Source organism: Cottoperca gobio, chromosome 19 (genome assembly GCF_900634415.1).
Source record: "Cottoperca gobio chromosome 19, fCotGob3.1, whole genome shotgun sequence".
Lineage (NCBI taxonomy): Eukaryota > Metazoa > Chordata > Actinopteri > Perciformes > Bovichtidae > Cottoperca > Cottoperca gobio.
Window position 1 is genome coordinate 10,598,821 of NC_041373.1, and position 12,525 is coordinate 10,611,345.

The 12,525-nt window shown below is 44.8% G+C and overlaps 1 protein-coding gene across 5 annotated transcripts in view; it reads left to right on the top strand.

Annotated features, from left to right (window-relative positions):
* ctbp2l (C-terminal binding protein 2, like) overlaps window positions 1-12,525 on the top strand; it is an 88,352-nt gene that overhangs the window by 47,116 nt on the left and 28,711 nt on the right. Inside the window, exon 1 of one of the 5 annotated variants that reach the window (XM_029456140.1) lies at window positions 321-2,148. The exons of the other annotated variants lie outside the window; for them this stretch is intronic. Coding sequence (XP_029312000.1) covers window positions 321-2,148 — 1,828 coding nt within the window. Of the gene's footprint in view, window positions 1-320; window positions 2,149-12,525 lie in introns of those variants that run through there. 5 annotated transcript variants of the gene reach the window in all.

The following is a 12,525-nucleotide window of genomic DNA, read 5'->3' on the forward strand; positions in this document are numbered from 1 at the left end:
TGTATGTACTCTTTTGCTATGCATTTGTCATGTTGTTCCTCTCTCCTCGTGGATTTCTAATGTTTCCAGTGCTGAATTATTTAGATAGGCTGCCAGCAGGGAGCTACATGATAGCATGGACTTAAGAGTGAGGGGTGGGGGGGCCCTACAGCCCTACAGCTGCAGATCAGGTAAAAAGGTACCTCATGCTTCACCTTTCCTCCTCTTCTCTCCTCTCCACTCCTCCCATTTGATTGGGGGTGAGTGTAACTGGAGAGTTGAAATGCAATACCCAGCTCTATTTTCCGCTTTTATAGCTGTCTGCTTCATTGTCTTCACTGATGCCTAACTCAAGTGAGCAGTCGCATTTTGGTGGCTCTCTTGGCCAACGGGGTCCTGAATTGTCTGAAGGACAGATCAATAGGGCTGCAAGTCGCTGTCACTATTGTGGCACCATTTCGGAGCATAGGAATTCCTTGACACAGGGTGGGGGTGACTGTGGAGGGTGGTTTCACCATCATCTAGATCTTTGTGAGAAATCGGATTCAGACCTCAAGCCCTCCCTGTACAGGCAGATCCAGCAGGAGCGGCATGGGCAGCAGCTACTGAGGAAGAACTCTGTACCCGAGTTAAGCAACAGCCTCTACCTCAGGCAACTAATGGCAGGCCGAGCCTCTGCACCACCTCAGGATTACTACCTGTCTGACGCTACCTTATCTGGTCAGCTACCTGAAGAGTCTGTTTTTTATAGGGATAACCAGCACCTGCCCACCAGATCAGCCTCGCATTATGGGCCGACTTCTGGGGCGGTGAGGCCTACCTGGGATCAAGGACAAGCAAGAGCCACACCTTCCGTGATGGCCTGCGCTTCTACACCTACCCCCGTGCCTCCTCCCCCTCCCCCTCCTCCCCCGCCTCTTCTGCCACCTCCTCCCCTTCCCGTTCATGAGCTGAGCCGTTTATACAGGGAAACACTGGGATCTAAGATGATACCAGACATCCACCGTATTGGCGGCTGCTCTCCTTCTCCTGCACTCTACGGGGTCCAGCCCCCTCTTCCTTATTACGCTGCAGAGCCACCATCTTTCTCTGCTCGCCAAGCTTATAATAATATCAACAGCTTTTCTCTGGACTACCGCCAGCCAACTGCCACCAGTTTAGGGGTGGACCCAGCTTCTCAGGGAATGGACGGAGCTCTCCAGCGCGCTTATGGAGCTGTAGCCTCCCAGAGGCTGCCTTATGACCCAAGCTATGACCCTAGCTCAGTCATGATGGCTGCCACAGCTGGAATGAACTCCACCCTGCCTCTTCACCATCCAAGCGCTGCAGACCCTAAAAGGATGGTGGACCCTAACTTCTTGGCTTACATGCGAGCTGAAGGCTTGGCTGAGAGCACTATAACACTACTGCTGCAACATGGCTTTGATTCATTTGCCACGTTGGGAATGATGGAGGACCATGATGTCCGTTCTGTGGCCCCTAACTTGGCCCAAGCCCGTGTTCTCTCCCGTATGGTACTTAGTAGCAAGGCGAGCGCTGCGGCAACACGTACCCGATCCAACAGCTTCAGCCACCGCAACGAGCTCTACATGCAGCCCCAGGGTTTGACCATGGACCCCTCCCTGATGCAGCAACCACCCAGCACCATCCAGAACGTGTCCCCCAGGATGGGAGAATTTCTTGGTAGAAGACCCAACAGCGCACCCTCCCAACACCTACTGGAGACCACCAACTACCCAGCAGCACGCCCCCTGGCAACTGGAGCTTTTCCAGTCAGCCCTGGAGGATATAGCAATGCTGTGACTCAGGGAAGACCCTTCTCCATGTACAATGCCCACACTGGTCTTGCCATGTCTGCTCTTGGACAACAGCCTCCACCACCTCCGGGCACCCCTGGAGTGGTGCCCAAAACCTTTTCTGGTTCCTATTCCCCCATGGAGCTGATGAAGAGAAGCCCTAACCTTCCTCCACCATCGCCAATAGCAGCGCCAAGCCCCCTTCACAGCCCCCAACTTCTCCGGAAAGGGATCAATGCTGCCCCTGAGAGTAACATTGTTCCCATGACTTCCTCCACTCTCCAAGCGCAAAACCTTAACAACACTAAGATGGTTGGACGTCGCACTGGTCCACCTGTCATAGTCTCAACCATGATCACCTCACCTGACACAAGTAATGTCAAACCTCACCTTTCTCTCTAATTCCTTCAAACCCTCGCTCCTCTGTCCTTGTTGCTTATTTATATATTTTTCAGTAGGTTTTGGGGAAAGAATATGCGAGAAGAGATTTAATTCTCTTTCTGATGGATAGATTTGGCCATACTACAAAAAGTAAGGAGTATAATTTAAGATGCATCCGACAAGTTAAGCAGCTTTGCTCTGAGAGGTCTTTTATTTTAATTACGCAACTATTTATACATGTATTGCAACAGGGTTGTGTCATTTGCCGGGGGGGATCCTGTCATCACCAAGTTAAAATATTTCTTATGAGCAGCACTGCAGCTATTGAGGTCATTGTCTTTCCCTTAGTTTATTGGTCAGAATCCCTTTTGAAACAAAAGGCTGGTTTTAGAGTTGTTTTGTAGTGCCACCTTGCTATTTTCAAGGTTTCTTGTATACACTTACATACAGGATAGTGTTTACTAGCTGTTCTCTTAATATACGCCTGAACTTTTTGCAAGACATAGTTAGTAAATGTCAAAGAGACATACATTTCCTTCGTATCTCTGGTATATAAAAGTTTCCTTGAGGCAGAGTTGCTGTCATTCTGTTTTACACTCTACTCTCACCTAATCGGGGGCTTAACTACCTCAATATCCAATTACACTAATTGGATGTAGAGTTGTGTAGGCTATAATAGGTAACTGTTTTTTATAGACACACTGTTGTCTGTTTGAAATTCTGGTTGCATTGTAGTGCCGCTAAACATTTGTTCATTTATTTGTTTGTTTGCTATAATTATTAAAAATACTCAATCGTTCTCATCTCAGACAGTAGGTACAGGACATTTCTCTGCGCTCAAACTGAAAAGTTGTTTGATATATAGTAAATTTCTTCTGCTCTTCGCTGTTTTCACCAATTCTTATGAATCGATTTGCATGTTTATGTGACAGTAATGAAAGAAATGTTTTGCTTTTGTAACCATGTGGCTGCATATAATTTGATAAGACTAATTTTGTCTGTTTTCCACAATGGTGTATTCTTTTTAACCACATATTTCTGTGAATTTGTTAATTGTTCAACTTCAGTGGCCTCACAGAACACATAATTATGTAGCGTTTCTTTTGTGGAACTTGTTTCTCATACAAGATTAAAACAAGTAGTTTTTGTAGCTTGCCGACAGTAAAATTCCCAAGCAAGACATCATCTGAGCTTATTTGCACACACAAAAACCTTCATTTATCCCCTTAACAAGTTGATATATTTCCCTGACAATGAGAGAGGAAGAGCTTAGGGAAGAATTAAATCTTTTGACCTTGCTTTTATGCCATGTAACCCTGTGTCTTGCCTGCCTATCTAATGGGTATGTGGGCTGCTGCACTTGTTATAGAGGATAGAGTAATGACTTTTATGAAGTGGCCTCCCTTCATATGTTGTCAAGGAAATAAGAAGCGAGTGTGAGATTCAGATAAGGTGGGAGGAGTTGTGGGGGATGTGGGAGTGGGAAGTCCCCTTTTTTAAACTTAATGCAAATACACACTGCTTTCCAAGGTCACACTGGACCCCCCTCCTCCTCCTCCCATACTTTTAGCAAAACAACGTCAGTTGCATGTAGCTGACATTTGGTGCTTCAGTAACTTCATCTGATAATGGGCAGCCTTTGCCGCCGATCGCAAAGCATACTTCATAATTGTGTGTTGCTAGGCAACCTAGGTTTAGGTGATAATTAGAGATAGCTTATCTTCACATTTAAGGAAAGTGGAAAAGTGAATCCCTACATGCAGTGTAGCACATTTATTTTGTGCACTTGTTACTCTTTTTTTTTATTTTTTTTGAGCAGTTTGGAGCAGGAGAACATTGAGTGAAAAATAATAAGATGTTGCAGGGCACTTAATGAAAACATTTCTCTCTTCTCTCTTTCCCTCTCTCTCTCTCTGTCTGAACAGTGCACATCTCAAGAGATTGCTTCTCATTTTTGTGCAAAGGCTTTTGTACACCAGTGAAGAGCCTTTCTTATTACATGCATGGTGTTTTATGTTCAAACATGCATATTGATGAAAAGTTGACACATTATTCCTTTTGCACCTACTGAATAAATTGGTTGTTCTTCCAGTACAAACCAGTCTTCTCTTTATCATCTTGCGTAAAATGTGTAAATTTACACATGAGGCATCCGCATTTCCATATTGGCAAAGCAGAGTTTTGAAAGCAAAGATGTGAGCATCAGTAGCTCCTTAAAATATGTATGTAAAGTTGCAGGTAGGAGGGCCCTGCCTGTGTACTCCTCTCCGCAGGGCGCTGTCTTGGTTGGCTAAAGCCATAAGTAGTGTTAATAATGGCATTAAACGGTTGAGTCGAGCTTAGTTGCAACAGTTCCCTGTCATCCAAAGTAGAGAGAGAGCCTTGCAGCATTCGCATTGGCCATGGAGTTGTCTGTCAGTAGCATCCCACAGAGCGGCACAGGTGGGTAAACCTAACTTCAATGTCACGTGAAGCCGAGCAGCCAACCCGCTAGTTAGAGACGTTATTGGCTTGTCGACTGCATTGTGTGCGTGATCAGTAGATTAACTAAGGTTGACGCTTGCATGTTGTCCACAAATGCCGACATGTGATTTACTTGTGGAGATAATCCACAGAAGATCTTCAGCTGTACTTTTCTAGGCTGGAGAATTAAGAGGCGGGGGTGTGTTTGGGGGCAGGGCTTGTAGCTTACAGGAAGTAGAGAGACTAGAATTTGGCAACAGCCCTTCGTAGTCATGTTGGATGTGGCAGTTGACGTATTTACCTGTATAAGTCTGTTCTCTTGGTTGTCCACTCCTTCCTAAAGGGTTGGTTAAAACATGGCAGATCCTCCCCCTCCCCCCTTCTTTTGACAGGAAGCCATCACTGGTGCGACTGACAGTTATGTAACCTTCCAGTGCATTGCTCCCATGGGAGCCTGAATGGGATTTTAATTTCCCAGCCTGTATTTGGAAGGACATCTACGAGGATGCATGCCTAATGTGCTCGCAGCTGTCCTTGGCTAAACTGCTTTTTATTCAGGTGTCTGACATTGATTTCAGCATGCACTACCTGCCTGTTTTCCACTGGCTAGTCAGAAAGAAACGTCCCCTCTGTGTCAGTTTGGTCTTGGACTTTGTTAGTTTCTGGATCTGTATTACATGTGTGTTTTAGACACAAGGTTGTGCATGTCTTCCTGTGCAGACACTCTGCTTTTCTGATTGTGTGAGAGAGCTTTGATTATGTTACCTCAAATGCATAATCCCTAAGTCTTTTGATATGTGTGTGTGTGTGTGTGTGTGTGTGTGTGTGTGTGTGTGTGTGTGTGCGTTTGTGGACAACACACAATGCTGCCGCCCCCTGCTTTCCTGCCACACATAGACACAGACCACAGATGTCCCTCTCTCTGCAGCAGGAAGTGTTTGGCCATCTGAGGCCGGCTGCATGTGACAGCAGAACATTGGGACAAGACCTTAGGTTTCCTCTATCCGTCTCTTTCTTCCTTTGACTAGCTCTATTTACTGTGCATATTTAGTGCTGACAGACAGTATTAGGACAGTGATATGATTGTTATTGTTTTGTCTCTACTTTAGCACTTTTGATTTGAAAGTATACAGCTTTAAGGCTGTTTGAGGGTGTTGACATCCATATTGGTTGAACAGCTATTTCAGATCAATGCAGCAGGCAGGACAAAGATCCGAAGCATACACACTAGATGATGGTGAAAAGTCAACTGACCTCAGTCCAACTGATCATGTGTCTCACTTACTGAAGACCAGAGTGGGGGAGAAAAAAAAAACCTAAAACAAGCAACAGTTGAAGATACAGTTCAAGATTGCAGTTCAGGCCTGTCAGTGGGTCATAGCTTTTAAACATGAGTCATTCACCGCTAGTTTAATATTAATTATGATGAGATTTAAATGTATGTTATTAACATGCCAAATCACCTCCATATTGGATGACCTTATAATAAAACAGATGCAGTATAAAATATTAGAGCACAGAGGCAGCTCAACAAAAACTTGTCACTGTCCTAATACTTCCTGACTGCACTGTATAGCTTCCTTGCTCCTCCTTACTAGTTGATGTGGTGATGGGTTAGGGTCGAAAGGCTTACGTTAACTGTCTAGGAATAGGCTGAGAATTAGAGGGGGAAATCCCACTGGCCATCTGTGTGCGTATGAGTACTATGAATATGAGTTTGTATGTGTGTGGATGCTACTATACAGGCGTCACATGTCAGTGGGAGTCTCACTAATCCCTTTGATATGAATGAGTGGAGACAGATGAGAGGTTTCAGCTCACATAGCATCGGTCGGGGGTTATTACAGGATATTTAGCTGTGTAATAATCAGTTTAACCCTGCTCTAGTATCGATATGATACAACTACACATGTATGCATGATTTACTATTTCTATGCATCCCTATGCCTATTCAAACATGTGCAATGCACTTAAAACGTAATAGGGATGTATTTGTATCATATTGGATCTGTCTGCAGCACATTGAATTAGAAATGAAACAATGAATATGAGGTTAAAGTGCTGACTTTTATCTTTAATTTGGAGTGTTTCCACCCACCAGATGAACAGTGTAGGTATTGTAACCCTTTGCGTTCATTTCTTCCTCATTTTAGGGTACAGAAACTAATCAAGTTAACAAAAACTTGAAAAAACTCATCACATTTGGCCTTAAGCCTGGTCTTCAGCAAGTAAAACTAATGATCAGTTGGAATAAGATCATGTGAACGTCTTGGTCCGTCAAGCACACGCCGCTGTTTTTCCATAAACTATTTTTTTACTGAATGTTTAGGTTTGTTGTTCTGCTTTATTGTCCAAAAATATAGGCACTATGTATAAAAAGGGCTATGAGTTGTACATCTTCAAATGAAATTTGGAAGTCAGCACTCAAACCTCACATTCAGTCATTGCGTAATTTCAAATCAAGTGCAAACCCAAAACAATGAAAAACCTTTTCTCGCTGCACTGTACAGCGGCGCTGTTCACCTCTAGATTCTCAAACGCTTATCTGTGCGCAGTCCTTCTGTCATGTGTCTCCAGTTTCCCGAGAACCTGGTAAATGTTACATGAAGTATCTGCTGCTCCATCTCCACTCAGCCTCTGTATTGTTTGTGTCCCTAGGGAAATATGGCCAGGAAAATCAATTTTTCCACTGCAGTAGTTTTGTCTCAGAAAGAAAAAAAATAACAAGTGACAGAAAAAAGTGTCGTAGAGTCCCATCTCGCCCCTCCCTCGCTGTTGTCTCATGGTTGATGTTTCCAAACCATCGGTTGCGTTCACAGAGGGATTAATGGTTTCTGCGAAGCCAGCCAACCCGCGGAGGGAGCGGAGCCTCCGAGTGAATGAGGAACAGCTGGTCTCCCTCTGCTTGTGACAGCTTGAGTGTGCGTTTGTATGCGTGCTCGATGGTAGCAGCTGACCTCTGCACAGGGTCAGAAGTGCCGTCCCCGGTCAGAAAGTGGGCCTTAAGTCTTAGTTTTTCTCACATCTACAGCGCTGCTGTAAATTCACACTGTGAGTAGGTCTTTTAAAGTTGTAACTTGAGTTTCTGTTTCGTCAAATGTGTTTAAACTCTGTAAATGCTGTGTGCTGTTGTTTTATTAATGTTATATGTGAGCCAAGTCGGGGACAAATTTCCATTAGTTTGTCACGGTCATTAAGTTTTTTTGAATTTTCTGAACATAGGTTTCTGAATAATTTCATATACTTAAAAATGCTGGATTAAGTATCAGGTGTCTGACATTATAACATCTTATGTTTTTTTCAGTTTTTAACTGATGGGTCCTAAATTAGATTTGAAACAGCCCAACAAAAAAAAAACCTTGAGACTGCAGTCTTTCACTTATTTTAAGAAAAGTATTTCAGGTTGCATCCTGCATAGCAATGACTGGAGGCCAGCTGTTTGTAATTTAGATTGAAAGTTAACTGGCCCTTGCATGCTCCTTAACAGGCCTAAAGGTCACTGCTAAGTGCTAATGGCGAGGTGTGTGTGTGTGCGTGTGTGTGTGCACATCAGGACATGTTATGATTCATGAGAAAAAGCTTCCAGCTATTTTTGGAGATCGCATTGTCATGTTTATTTATTCTACTAGTCTCCCTATCCTGTGGCTGTTTTGTTTACAGGATAGCGACGATGTGTGCTCACTGCTCGTGCTGTAAGAATGGCAGCACTTTGATATAATCTCCCCAATTATCTGTCGTCAATTCTGCCGTATTATTCCTCTCTCCCCGGCAGCTGGGGAGGAGATTGGTTTTGTGCATGTCGAACGGCAACAGCTGCATCCACTAAAACAGACAACTACCTCTGCACACCTCCCCAGTGCTCCTTTTTTTTATTTTTTCGTCTCCCTCCCCCTCTTTCTCTCTCACTCAGTGGTGGGCAGGTCACCCTGAATTATTCATCAGTGTGAAATGAAAAAGCTCATGGATATTGAATATCCCCTCTGAAGTGGTGGCCAACCTTGTGTTTTTTTTTTTCTTCTTCTTCTTCTTCTTCTTCTTCTTCTTCTTCTTCTTCCTTTTTTTTTCTTTTTTGCAGCTGAAAAAAGTAAAGAGCGGCAGATCTCATTGCCAGGGTATTTCAAAGGTTAACCGATTGCTTTACCTCGTGCACATATTTACTTTCTTCATGGTCTGTGGCCGGCGAGGAGGCATTGGAGAGAGATGGTGGGGGGGGGGATTGAGAAAGAGAGAAGATCAAAAAAATAAAGTATGCATAGAAAGGTAGAAGAGTAATCTGTGATCCTGCTAGAACTCGTTCCTCTGACCAACACAGGGGGCTACGTCGTGTAGTCGCAGCGGATTCTCTAACCTTTCTTGTCCCGTGTTGTTAGGCCTGTTTCTTCCTGGAACGAGCGCGCCTGTGGTCGGTTGTGGTCGTCCCGATCGACCGGTTGTCATTAGTTTCCCATGCGGCCCACTGTGTTCCTCCATTGTCCTCCTGCCTGGTCTTTTGTCCTGTGGTTTGATCTGCAGCCCGCGCTGCAAATCAATGCTACCGGTTGCCATTCATTCAGCTCCGCAGCCAGCAAACACAGCAGGGACCCTCAGAACATCTCCCATGTGACTACATAAGAAATGTGCTGCAAGGATAAGAGGGGGAAAATCCATTAAGCTTCAAAGTGTTTATTTTCATTATACATCTTTAGGACATTTTAGTTACTTTAGAAACTTCCTGCGTCCACCTGTTTGCTGGCATTGGTGTCTTTTATTTGTCTAACGAGCAATCTGAATGCCGTTTTCCTGAAGGACGGAGACTCAAAAGAGTCTCCTTTTATGCCAGAGAGCAGATGATAAGATAATGAATAAATAAAAACTACTCAAAGGGCGAGCCCCTCCTCCCCTGTTTTGTATGTTTGTACATGCTAATAAGACATGGAGGGTTTTTTTTGTTCAATAATATCCAAAAGAATAGTGCAGCATTAACCCTGCGTCGCTCTCATTGGCCATTATTGTTGCTACTACCCTGTACCCTTTCAGTCATTACAGTCCATTTTCCTCCATTGCAGTTTTCTACTGCAGCATAGACAATTACTCAGGAATCCTTTTAAGAGTATTCCCAAGCTGTACAAAGACCAAACATGCCTGCAGGAAGCAGCCTCTGCTTTAACTGGCAGACCTTTTGCAAAAGTATTCTTAACAGAGTTGTAATGATAGACAATTGGAGAGGGAGGGGAAAGCTATTTAATTTTCCGAGGAGTAAAACAAGTCAAATGATTTCCAGAAAAGAATTATTTTGAGGCACTGCATTAGCTTTTTTTCTTTTTCTTTTTCAAAAGCATCCTTTTACTCGCAGGTATTTGTGCTCGTAGCTTGAGTGAAATACATACAGGAAGTGGGGCAGCGTCGGTGAGGCTCGGATGTGTCTGGTGTTCCAGGTGTCGTATCGTGTGACCAAAATGCAAACTCCAGTTACAGCGGGTTCGGGGTTATGGTTCGTGGTGGGGAAGGGGTGTGCTTTGCCAGAGGAAGTGTGAAATATCATCTGCCATGGTGGAGCGAGGTGCATGAGCGAGGTGCTCGAGGAGGTGGGTGGGTGCGAGGATGAAAATGGCTGTAACTCTTTAGCAAAGTGAGCTTTAAAAGGCTGTAAGTGGACACCCCAGAGTATCTGATGGCTGACTCCTGGTTGACAAGACCCCGCGACCCTGGTGTATTTATCGTAATGGAGCACAGCTGGGCCGCAGCTTCGATGGGTTAATAGCCATGTGACAGCTTCTTTGGGGGGGGAGCGTGATGTATTGTGCGTATGTATGTGTGTGCGTGCATTTTATTTACTCGTGCACTCTGCTGAATGGCACGCAGGGGCCACACTTGGGAGGGTGGGACTCTCTGCTGCGTCTCCACTCTCTCTGCCAGGCCAGATGGCTCATGTCACTGAGAGAGGAGGAGGACCGATGGAAGGAAAAGGGGAAGGAGGGAGCTGTGAGTCGCCCTTAACAGCGCCAGAGTGGCCCGTCCCCAGAGCCACCACATCTGGAGACCACCTGCAGCTGGCTCACCCCGCTTCCTCCGTCCTCGTCCCTTTCCCTCTCACTCTCACTTACTCCGTCACCGTGTTTTTTCCAGATGGGGGAGGTGGCAGTGGTGTGTTTGGTCAGGCTGTGATTTGTGCCCATATCTCAGCCACTTTAGTGCGTCTCTGCTACGGGCAGAGCGGGGGGGGGGGGGGGGGAGGTAGGGAGTGAAACAGGGATGGGTGGGGTGGTGTGAAAGCATAGCAAAATATCATTTTATTTTATGACTGCACCAGCCTCTGAGAGTTGTGGCTTTTAGATTTGTTATATTTCTCTTTTTTTTCTTTTTTATTCCTCCCCAAGTGAGAAAGGCAGAGTGAGAATGTTCGTTTTTCTTCCCTTCGCTGTTGCTGCAACTAATCCAGAGGCCACAGGGGGGCTGTTCCTGCCTGGAAAATAAAGCCTGCTTGCCCCCCTTGGCTACCCCCAAATAAAATGCACTCATTTGCATTCCCATGCTGTAATTTAGCCCGTCCTCTCGGTCTCTGTCTCTATCTCACTGTCCCTCATCCGTACATCTTTTCAGCCCTGGTCCTTGCAGTTCCGCAGGGATTGGAACGTAGGAGGGGAAGAGAGGAGGGGAGGCAGAGAAAACAAAAGCAGAGTGGCAGTGTTGACTCAGGGTTGTTATCTCAACCGCTGGCTGAGGGGGTGGGGGCCCTTGTGTGTATGTGTGTGTCTGCATACATGCCTGGGGGGGTTATTTACCCTGGCTGCTGCTGCCCACGGCAGGTGCCTCTCAGTGGATAAAGCTGGGCCTCCTAAATAAATATTCACCATGGGGAAATTAGACTTGCGTCACCAAAAACTACACTACTACTACTACTGCTTATTTCTCACTCTCTCCATGTCTGATTCAACCGGAGTAAACGGGTTTAAAAACGCCCCGAGTGTCAGTTTTTTATATACCGGTAAAAATAACAATATTTGTTTTTAAACTTAATTAAATAGTTGGTTAACCAACATTTTAAAATGTTTGTAGCAATGCAAATAGTTTTTTTTTGCGCAGGCTTTGAGATATCCATCAATGCCTTCACCCAAATACTATAGAGGTGAATTGATTTACTTTTGTGAAGCTCATTACTCCACAGAAGCCACAATCAGCAGTATTCAGTGAGATTGTGGAACTGAGTTCCAGTGAGGTCTGTGAACATCTTTCTGGGACAGGTATATTAAAACATGAGCAGAACACTATGGCTATTTTGATATCTCTACAGATAATTGAGGACATATGTGTTTTGTAATTTGTCTGAACTGACCCTTTAATCGCTAGAACATTAGCATATAAGACAACACATACTCTTAATATGAAGTTAAAGCTACAAAAATGTCAAAACCGTGGTCATTTATAAACTATAAGAGCTTCTCTTAGGTACAACTGCTGCTGAGCAGAACCCCCTGTCCAGCATCTGAACCTCTGCTCATAGTGTAGTCAGCTGAAGCCTCATCTCCAAGCGGTAGGTTGGCTCGTTCTACCATTCGCTTTCTTACAATCCCTTTAAGTGCTTTAGGGGGATTTAACAGGCCTCTACATTCAGCGTCCTCTCAGCAGCCAAGTTCCAGCGCTTACAGGAAAAGGGCTCTTACAGTATAATTAGGCTGGTCAAAGAAGAGGGCTCCCTCTCAACAGTAAATCCACACGGACTCCTCAGGTCATTTGTCGGGTCTTCCAGAGCGTGACCGCTGCTCTTGATGTCTCACTGTGCTAAAGGTCAGGGCTTTAACAACTCATGCAACAGGAGGGAGATGCGAGTGTATACAATTTTAAAAAATATATTATTTGCTTCTTAGGAAAAATAGCCCTGTGGTTTCTACGCTGATAAACCGTTTGCTATTTGAATTATTTCTTTTAC